We start from the raw sequence: 11,322 nt of genomic DNA on the forward strand, positions 1-11,322 counted from the left end.
TGATCCAGTACTGAGGCCTAACCTCCGGACAAGCTACTATTTGCTTTGCATAGCTCGTATCAACAAAGAAAGCTATTCCATTGTAAATCACTTAAATTTAGCAGTAATAAGCTTTTTCTAAAAAGTTAAATTTTGGATCAAGCAGTTCCACAATATCGTGGTTGAATTAGGGTTGCAGACTGCCTAAAAGAATCATGGAGCCTCTCACAACCACTTTACAAAGAAAAATAGCCCTAGCGAGCCAAATTCCTAAGATGCACCATATATTATGTTCTTAATCACATCCCACTCATATGATAACCTATTCAACATGTTCCACAAAACAAAAATATAAGGGGCTTCTGACCTAATTAACAACTGAAATGCAGAAACCACAAAATTATCATGCATATTTGCCTCCATGATAAAATCTGACTCATCCACTAGCTGAAAATCAGAGGAGAATGCATACACAGATACAAGTTCAGTAGCAGAGCAAACACAACCGTAAAGAAGTGTTCTGTGAGTTTGCATGCACAAAAAAAGGAAAAAGAAAAAGCTTTACCCTCCAGAGATGCCAAAATATGCCTTGATTTGTGAGATACTCCATGCAGGACGCTCTGCTTCTCCACATTCTTTCATTGCTTGCTCAACCAGAGCACAAGTAGCAATATGTGAACCAGCTGATTGTCCTATCACATATATTCTGGACAACAAGGCATAAGAAGCAAAATCTACATAAAATTGTAGATGATTCTACTTGTTTATTCTTCCAGTATTCATATTAGACTGAAAAAAATTACCTGTTGGGATCACCACCATATGCAGCAATATTATTGCACACAAATGAGATTCCTTGAGAAGCATCTTTAATCATGTCACTAATGGTCCCTTGAGGAAAATTCCTGTGACAGAATATCACATATATATGTAGATCAAAAAGCATGCAGAGAAAACACAAAAAAACATGGCTAGAACAGAAACAGACGCTGAAGAGCACACAACCTGTAGTCAATGCATGCTACCATAACATCTCTTTCTGCTAATTGTTGCCCCAAAAGAGAACCCCAAGCCTTGTACCTACAAAATACAAAATCCTAGAAGTACGTTTAATCTTACAATCAATTTACAATTAGGAAAAAAATCTCAGTTCAAAAAGCATCGAATATCAGGTATCCAAGTCAAATGATTTAGCACCATAAAACTTCTATTTAAATATGCACATGATATCACTTGACAGGCATGCACAAAGAAAATCAATTAACAAGAACTTACCCAATGATCCAGGCACCACCAGTTATAAATGCTACAACGGGCTTTGGCTCATCAACATTTAAAGGTAAGTATAAATCTAATCTGTAAAGTAACATTCACAATATGTCAAAAATCAAATCCCAAAGATTGAACATATATATTAAAATGCATTGAGATGTAAAAGCAAGGTTGTTACTATGTGTGTAGAATAAGAATATCAATTTTCATACCGGTTTCTTGGTTTGTCTCCATAAACTATGCTTCGACAAATTTGCCTTGAGAAATAATAGAAATACCCAACTGCAACAAGATGATATTGGTTATAGTAGTATACAAAATTCAGTTTTTTATTGCACCAAAATAAATGATATTAGATGAAATGACTAATGCCTATGTGAAAGACACTAACTAAACAGTATTGACAAAATAAAAGCATCACATAAGCTTAAAATTTCACACGTATACCCTGCAAAAAGCCTGGCATAAGTAGCAAAGCATAACAACCAAGAGCAAGAAACTTGGTTATCCACCTGTAACCTACCCTGCACAAATTTAAATTGATTAGAAAGAGCGATAATCAAGACTTTTAACATCATTTGTGCATCAAGAAATGATGCAAAGAAATTTTTAAAAAATGACAGTAAAACAAAAGGTTCATTGAATCAATGTTAATAACTTAAGATGGCTTAGCAATTATATAAAATAATCTCAAGTAATAGACACTTCTGGAGAACGTTTAATTATCAAGCAGGGCAGAAATATTCAAAATAGGTTCAACTAAAAATTACACCACACCCAAATTTTTTCAGTCAAAAGGATGATTAGCAGCCAGCCACTGTTTTAAGTATTGCATGTAGTTACTGTAGGCAGAAATATGCAAAACAGGTTCAACTAAAAATTACACCACATGCAAATTTTTCCAGTCAAAAGGATGATTAGCAGCTAGCCACTGTTTTAAGTATTGCATGTAGTTACTGTAGCACAATCATGGGACTGGTCAGTTTTGCAGGAGATTCAGCACCTGGTACTCAAATATGCCCTTTAAAAGGCATCATTTAATTCAAGAAGCTTATTCGAAGAGAACAGAATGGATGCATGTTATGATCTCTTCCAACAAACTGTCATGGTATAGCGTTTATTACTGGAATAGCTGCTTCAGGCTGGCCAAGAAATGCTCATGGATAAGATTTCCCCTAGTTTGTGTTGTTCCACGAAAGCCTAAGACAATGACAGCTACTTGGTAACTTTTATAACTTCTGATAAGTGCATCACCGTTGAGTATCACTATCTTAGTCTAGGATGGTAAAGCAAATTGTTGTTAATTTTTTCTGTGTTTTGTAATTCCTTTTACAGTGTAACTATTTAAACTACATGGAAGGGAACCAAACACATCTTGGTACACCTAGTTCAGAGAACAAACATGGTGGCAGAGATATCTACTTCAATGAACATGAAATATCACCGGCTTTTTAACCACCACCATATGTAGAATATATTGCATACCCAGATAAGTTTGATATAAACAATTCCAAGAGACATATTGAGGACCACAAAGGAACAACCCATATTTAACACCGAGATATTCACTTTTTTCTGTATAGATGAGCCAAAACCATTCTTCAAGATTTTTTCTAAATCAAACAAATCGACAAAATCCACTGTATCCTTCAAACATCGAATATACTTAAAAGAGATTAAATAGGTTTAAAAAAATCAAATCTAGAATGGTGGTTCTCATTTTCAGGAATTTCGATTGCGCTTATATCCATCACTGGTCCAAACTGGGCAAAAACAAAGCCAAAATTGGAACGAAACACATTGCAAAAGCGATCCCAAATAACCAATAAGTGGGATGACTCCAAATGCAGAAGCATAAGGCAAACATATATTTAATAATCTAACCGTGCCACAGTAGATTGTTCGCTTTATAGAAACACAAAGAAACATTCTCTTTTTCCCATCGCTCGAGTCATTCTAGTATAATACAATACAGATTCACCCTCACAGATCACCCATCTGGGATTTTTTCTTTTTTTTGGGAAGAAATCCATCTGGGAATTGGAAACCCACCAATGAAATAGTACACCCAATTCTCTCCACTCAACCATGCACATCTAAATGAGAGAGAGAGAGAGAGATGGGTGTGGTGCATTTAGTTACCCCAAGTAGCGCAGCAACGTGAAGCTGAGGCGGGTGATCAGGTACGTCTCGGCGGCAGCGTGGCCCATGTCCTCCCTGAACGACGGCTGCTGCGTGGGGCCCACGCCGGGGAGGTGGGGCCCGAAGCTGACGTTGCCGCCGCTGCCCACCCTCCGCCTCCTCTGCTGCTGGTTGGTGGCGGCGGTGCCGCTCTGGACGGCGAAGGCGGAGCGGTCGTCGGAGACGTCGTTGCCGCCGCCGGCCATTCCCCGACCGACGGGCTCTTCCTTCAAGAATGTGAGGGAGGACGACGACGACGAAGGTGGGGAGGAAGAAGGAGGAGGAGGGGAGGGTGTTGGGGAGGAGGAGGAAGAGAGTGTAGAAGGGGACTGCAGAAGCGGGACGTCGTGGTCCAGGACGAGCCTGCCGAGGCTCGGAGGGCGGATGCCCCTCACCAACTTGTGCAGCGCCTGCATCATCACCTCTACGTTACCGCAGATGCTTCCAAGACCAACTTTTCCTTCTTTTGGCTGATATATATATATATATATATATATATATATATATATATATATATATATATATATATATATATATATATATATATATATCCGAATCAGGCGCCCTCCTGAATCAGGGCCTCTCAATCACTCTATCTTTATGGATTATGGTTTGGAGCCATCGTCATAAATTAGGTCTCCTCTTCTTTCTCTTTCTCTCTATATTTATTTACAGGAAAATGAAAACCTACCTAATAAAAAATATTTATAAGATTTTTAAGGGTTTTTTAAAAATTCTGATCAGATGTGTTTGTTTTTATAGGAATTAGTTCATGAAGCATTTGATTCCCATGCATATGAATATATTTTTATAAGGTTTCAAAAAATCAACTACCTACAATTTCATTAATTTTCAAGGCTCCAAATACTATCTTTTCATCCAAAATGCACGATTAAGTGTTGATTTCTAGTAAATTAATCATGTTGAACATATTTTTAAGGTCAGAATTTTGAAAAAACACCAAAAAATTTGATCAAAATTTCTTATTTGATAGGTTTGAGAGTTTTCGATTGGATAGGTTTTCATTTTCCTATATATATATATATATATATATATATATATATATATATATATATATATATATATATATATATATATATATATATATCATTTAGTAATGGTGCCACCGTGTCGGGTTGCCACTAAGTCATAGATGCAAGTTGTTTTAGTCCAGTGGAACGATGTACTCAACATGTTCCAAATAATATATAAGAACTGGTTTTTAAATCATATTTTTTTATTTAAAACATGATTTTGTGATCCGAGAATGTATCTCACATTGTAGGTCGTTGATTTTTAAGCCTTATAAAAACATGTCTGTGTTGTTATCAGACAATTCAAACTCTGATTCACAGTAAAAAAATGTAGATCGCATCTGTTGGGTTAGTTTCAAAAAATATATAAAATCTTGTACTTCATGCCATTTTTGTTTATATATAAAAAAAATATTTTTATATTGGCTTTTATATGCTATTGTCACCGTTACTTACAAATGTCTCTTTTTTTTAGTAAAACTAACCTTACAAATGTATCTACATATTTCTCACTTGGTAGGAATCAGCTCTTGAACCGTACGATTACAATATTTAGGCAGGTTTTTATAAGAATTCAAAAATCAACAGCCTACAATATGTTAATCTTTCTCTAGTCGCAAAATTGTGTTCATTCGTGAAAAATAATTCGATTGAAAATCTGGTTTCCACCAGTTTGAATATGCTGAACCCATCCACGTGGTCTGATTGGACTTGTGTATAAAAGATCTAGAGGTGTGTATATAATAGTATAATTTCTAACACATTATCATATATGTATATATATACAACTAAAAGAAAGTTCAAAATTTAAAATAGATGATAATCGTTGGCCTTTCTTTTCTAACAATCAAGTTTTTCATCAACTGAACTTTACATATTGATTTTTTATCATTAGTGACATATTTTATATATAGGCTATTATAAAAATGAAAGACTCACAATACTTTGTATTGTAAAGTTTTAAATGCATTGTGTCATAAGTTTTTAAAGTTTTAAATGCATTGTGTCATCAATTTTTTACTTTTTGAAAAGCAGGCCGGTAGGTTTATAAAGTCTTCGTGTAAAGCATACTTTTTATTAAATAAATTATAAATATTAAATATATAGGGTTTGATTGATGAAATGCTCAAGCATTTGCTTGGAGAAGGGAGCTGTCCAAGCGTCATTAATTCTAGATTTTGACCTTTTGGTTGGACTGCCTCTTTCCATTATATATATATATATATATATATATATATATATATATATATATATATATATATATATATATATATATATAATGAGAGAGACCCATACTTTGTATGTATAAATACAGACTCTCAAATGGTCCTCTCTCTTAACGATTGTGAGACTGGAACTATCCTGGAAATGAGGACCTCTCATTTTTCGAGAGGATGTTCTGATTGTCAGCCTTTGTGTTTGTCAGGTTTTACAGCTGTCAAGAGAGTCGGGTCTGGTAGGATCCAAACTAAATGGGTCTGTGTTTTGGGTCCCTCGGTAGAATCGGTTGGTCCGGCACATAATTAGGTTCAGCTTGGGTGGATTTGGCCAGGTCCAAAGATGGACAGGGAAGCGTGCTTTATTTACTTTCTTTTTCTTTTTGACGTAAAAGCCACTAACATCAACCTTTAATTGGCAGCCGAGACGTGCTTGATAATCAAACCAACTGTCCCTGAAACACCTGGTTCAGGTCAACCTCCACTGGCAATGAGCTGGATTTATGTATATATACAGTTTGCTGCAATTGATTGTAAATACGATGGGCTTGGCAAACCTTTTTTATTTTTATTTTATTTTTTTGTTCAGATTTAACATAGATGTAATCTACATATTCTTTTTAGTGGAATCAAGCTTTTGGATCACCAGGGTCCAACTTGTATATATGTTTTACCGATGATTCAGAAAGCGAAACATGTTTTTTCGTTGAACCCCATTAAATCAACCTTCTTGAATGCATCTGCCAGGATGTATTGAGTTAAAACAACTTGCACTGAGATTTCAATTAGATTGTAGGTTCAAACTGTTGGGGTATAAAACGGACGTACCGGGTTTCCCCCACAAGTGTGAATCGATGGAAACAATAAAGCAATGACAATGGAAGAAATAAAAACAAACCAAATCAACAGCGGAAACAAAATAGCACACAACGATTTACGTGGTTCCCTCTCAATTGAGCTACGTTCACGGCGACCAATAGGTCAACAACTTCTACTATCCTCTAACAAAGATTACAAAGTGGTCAAAAGGCATAAGCGTTACAAACACACAAGGTGTAACGAGATGAACAAGGAGATATACCTCACTGAAGAACAAAGAACAAAGAACGAATGATCTGAAGAACCAGCTCCACGAAGCTATCCTGAAAGAAGTGCAGCAACACTTCTTGCTTTGTTCTCTTCACACCCTTTCGGTGCCTTAAAAGAGTTTTTCTCTCTCTTCTGCTTTTTTGCTCTATTGCGCTACTCACACACGATCTCTCTCATTCATCTCTTAAATAGAGGATGAGACCCGCATTTAATGCAGAAGACTAAATATTTTGCACAACTTACGATGCACCTGAAGCACCTTTTTACAAATCGTTATCCAGCGATACCATAAATCGCTATCCAGCGATAACCACAAATCACTAACTAGCGATACAACAAATCGCTAACAAGCGATAACCACAAATCATCATCCGGCTAAAGCACATAACGATAACCACAAATCGCTATGCAGCTGAAGGCACTCATCATAAATCGTCATTGACAAATCGCTGATCCTCAAACTCTAAACAACTGAATTGTCATTCAGTTGAGAGGACTTCTACAAATCGCTATAGAACGAATACTCCAAATCGTCCTCGAGAAGATCAAGCGTCGTTCTTAGAATTCTGCAGCGATACTGAATGTGCATCGAACCAATGGATCCCACTAAGGAGGGAAACCCAACAATTCTCCCCCTTTCTGACTTATGTGGAAGCTTCTTCCATTCCTGCTAAGAATCGACACTTCTCATGCTTGTCCTTGGGCAATGACTTGGTCAACATATCTGATGTATTGTCATCAGTATGCACTTTCTTCAGTTGCAGCAATTTTTCATTCAAGACATCTTGAATCCAGTGATATCGAACATCGATATGTTTTGATCTTTAATGAAATGAAGAATTCTTACTCAAGTGAATCGCACTCTTGCTATCACAGTAAAGAACGTACTTTTCTTGCTTCAAGTCCAACTCTTGCGAGAATTTCTTCACCTACATCAATTCTGTATTGGCTTCTGTAATGGCGATGAACTCAACTTCTGTAATGAAGAGAGCTACACATTTCTTTAATTTCAACTGCATGCAATTGCTCCCCCTGCAAAAGTAATCAAATACCCAAAAGTAGACTTTCTACTGTCAACATCACCAGCCATATCAGAATCTGTGAACCCATCAAGAATAGGTTCACCCTTTCCAAAACACAGGCTCAACTTCGAAGTACCCTGAAGATATCTCAGAATCTATTTCACTGTTGCCTAGTGTTCCTTCCCTGGATTTGACAGAAATTGACTAACAACATGAACCTACTGTCGAAGCATAGAGAATTTTCTGCATCTTAATTCTTTTTTCATCATTTGCAGAACATTGGCTTGAGCTAAGTTTGAAATGGCCTGCAAGTGGATAATTAACAGACTTTCTTTGTCTATGTTAAACCTTTCTGATATACTTCTCTTGCGATAACCAGATCAACCCATGTGATCTGTCACGAACGATTCTCAGCCTAAGAATCTACTTTGCTGGACCTAAAACCTTCATGGCAAAGGTCTCACTCAGCTCCAATTTTAACTTGTTTATCCTGCTGATGTCTTGGCCCACAATCAGCATATCATCCATATAAAGCAAGAGAATGGTAAAATTACCATCTGAAATTTTCTTCACAAACACACAATGGTCTGTGGAGGTTCTTGAATATCCATGCTCAGTCATAAAAGAATCAAATTTCTTATACAACTGCCTTGGTGCTTGCTTCAATCCATACAAACTCTTCTTCAGCTTCGGACTAAGTGTTATTTACCCTTGTCAATGAAGCCCTCAGGTTGTTCTATATAAATTTCTTTATCCAAGTCACCATGAAGAAATGCAGTTTTTACATCAAGCTGCTCGACTTTCAAATTCATGCTTGCAGCTATACCGATCACAGTTCGGATAAAGAACATCTTTACAACTGGTGAGAAGATTTCATCAAAATCAACTCCTTTTTTCTGAGCAAAACTTTTCACTATAAGTCGTGCCTTGTATCTAGGTTGAGAGTTGATCCCATCAGTCTTCTACCTGAAGACCCACTTGTTTTTTAGCCCCTTCTTCCCTTTAGGTGTCTTTACCAGATCAAATGTGTGATTCTCATGCAATGAATTCATTTTCTCTTTTATTGTCTTAAGCCACTCAATTGGTTTTCATTCTTCAAAACTTCTTCAAAAGTTTCTAGCTCACCTTGATCTGTAATCATCATATACTCATTCGATGAGTATTTTCTGTATGATTGTTTCTCTCTGGTAGACCTCTTTATCGGAGTCTAAAGAAGTGACTCTTGTAGTGTTGGCTCCCCCTCAATTTATGTCTCATCATATCCTTCCTCTGCATCACTGTGAGGATGTGGCATCTCCTCCATGAAATCCTGAATAGCCGACGCATCAAGGGGATCTAAGTCAACGAGATCACATTTACTAGACTCTGATGGCTCAGACTTACCAATATTTTCAATGCTCTGATCTTCCAAGAAGACAACATCTCGACTTCTGACCATCTTCTTATCAATAGGGGCATAGAGTCTGTAGCCAAATTCTTCATGTCAATAGCCAAGAAATATGCATTGCTTGGCTTTTGGATTAAGCTTGGACCTCTCTTCTTTCAGAATGTGAACAAAATCTTTACAGTCAAACACTCTTAAGTGTTCATAGGAAGGTTCTTTCTCTATCCAAACTTTCTCTAGAACATCTCTCTTCAAAGAAATAAAATGAAACAAGTTGATAAGATCAACTGATGTCCTCATTGCCTTACTCTAGAAAGATCTTGGCAATTTAGAGTGTGATAACAAACATCTGACTCTCTGAAGAATGATGTGATTCATTCTTGTAATAACCCCATTCTGTTGAGGTGTCATCCTCACAGTCCTTTCATGCTTGATGCCATGATTGGTGCAATACTGATCAAATGGCCTAATGTATTCGCTACCATTATCCGAGTGCACACACTTTAATTGTCTGTCAGTTTCTTTTTCAGTCATGACTTGAACATGCTTGAATACATCTAGAACTTGGTTTTTAGTTCTAAGTGTATAAGCCCAGACTTTTCTAGAGTGATCATCAATAAAAGTCATAAAGTACAATGCACCACTAAGTATGTTGACCTTCAAAGGTTCACACACATCAGAATGTACAAGATCTAGAACATGAGATTTTCTATATGCAATGTTTCTATGGAAAGAAACTCTGTTTTGTTTACCATGGAAATAATGAACACAAGGTTACAAAGATGTACCTGTTGCACCCGCCAAGTGCTCTTTCTTAACTAGGACTTGCAGTCTCTTCTCACTCATATGCCCGAGCCTTCTATGCCATATCTTTGTGGATGAGTCATTCTCCACAGCGTTCACAACATTCTTGCAGATCTTCGCTTGCAAAGTGTAAAGGGAACATGCCTTTGTTCATCTTGCTACCACCAAGGAACCCTTGGTTAACTTCCACCTTCCATCACTGAAGGTGTTATTGTAGCCCTCATCATCCAACTTTTCGGCAAAGACCAGATTCAGTCGAATGTCTGGTACATGTCTCACATCTTTCAGCAACAATTTGCAGTCAACGTTTGTTTCCAAGCAAATGTCGCATATGCCAACAATCTTCGACACATCTTCATTTCTCATTCAGACATTCTCGAAATCACCTTACGAGTAGGAAGTGAAGAAATCAGCCTGTGAGGTAACATGAAATAAAGCTCCAGAGTCAATAACCCAATCAGTCTCTTAACCGATCAGATTGATGCTAGTGCCATTACAGATAACCATGAGCTCTCCATCTGTGACTGCGGCTGTGGCATTCTGCTTTTCTTCTGAGCTCTTCTCTTTACTCTACTCCTTGAACTTGAGTTTCCTGCACTCCCACTTCATATGCCCCTTCTTGTGGCAATAATAACACTCGACATCATTCTTTGAGCTCGAGTGTGAGTGGCATCTGGATTTGCCATGGTAGTGCAGAGTCTTGCTCTTACTCCTGCTTCTCCCCCTGTTTCCAATCAGAAGTGCCTCAGAGGTAGAAGAACCTGATGACTTTCTTCTTGTCTATTCATTTAGGAGACTACTGGTAACTTGGTTCATTATTACCGTTCCATCAGGTGCAAAGTTACTGACTGTGACCACCAAGGTATCCCAACTCTCAGGAAGTGAACTAAGGAGCAACAAAGCTTGCAACTCATCGTCAAAAGTGTTTTTCATTGTGGCCAACTGATTCACAATGCTTTTGATCTCATTCAAATACTCTGCAATAGAGCCGCCCTATTTATACTTGAGGTTCACAAGCTTTCGAAATAGAAAGGCCTTATTTACTGTCATTTTACTGTCGTAAAAGCTTTCTAGTTTGGTCCAAAGATCATGCATCGAAGTTTTTGTGGATACATGACGAAAGACACTGTCATCTATCCACTGCCAAATAAAACCGACCACCTTTTGATCTAGCTTTCTCTATTCGTCGTCTTTTATCTCTTCTGGTTTGCCACTGACACCCTCAATGGGTTCATCCAAATCTTTACAAACCAAGAGGTCTTCCATTTTAGTTTTTCATGTCATTCAGTTTGTGCTATTCAAACTTATCATACGCCCGACATTGTCTCCATGACTTCACA

At 37.3% G+C, this 11,322-nt stretch overlaps 1 protein-coding gene across 1 annotated transcript in view; it reads right to left on the minus strand.

Annotated features, from left to right (window-relative positions):
• LOC149812190 (isoprenylcysteine alpha-carbonyl methylesterase ICME-like) overlaps positions 1 to 3,870 on the minus strand; it is a 48,148-nt gene extending 44,278 nt beyond the window's left edge. Inside the window, exons 1-7 of the mRNA XM_089992599.1 lie at positions 3,394 to 3,870; positions 1,699 to 1,775; positions 1,464 to 1,533; positions 1,255 to 1,335; positions 985 to 1,059; positions 783 to 884; positions 545 to 685 (exon numbers count right to left, since the gene is read on the minus strand). Of these exons, the coding sequence (XP_089848725.1) occupies positions 545 to 685; positions 783 to 884; positions 985 to 1,059; positions 1,255 to 1,335; positions 1,464 to 1,533; positions 1,699 to 1,775; positions 3,394 to 3,851 (1,004 nt within the window). The 5' untranslated portion in view covers positions 3,852 to 3,870. The remainder of the gene's footprint in view (positions 1 to 544; positions 686 to 782; positions 885 to 984; positions 1,060 to 1,254; positions 1,336 to 1,463; positions 1,534 to 1,698; positions 1,776 to 3,393) is intronic.
• Positions 3,871 to 11,322: the final 7,452 nt, after the last annotated feature.

This window comes from Nuphar pumila, chromosome 17 (assembly GCF_984573655.1).
Source record: "Nuphar pumila chromosome 17, dmNupPumi1.hap1.1, whole genome shotgun sequence".
Taxonomy (NCBI): Eukaryota; Viridiplantae; Streptophyta; class Magnoliopsida; order Nymphaeales; family Nymphaeaceae; genus Nuphar; species Nuphar pumila.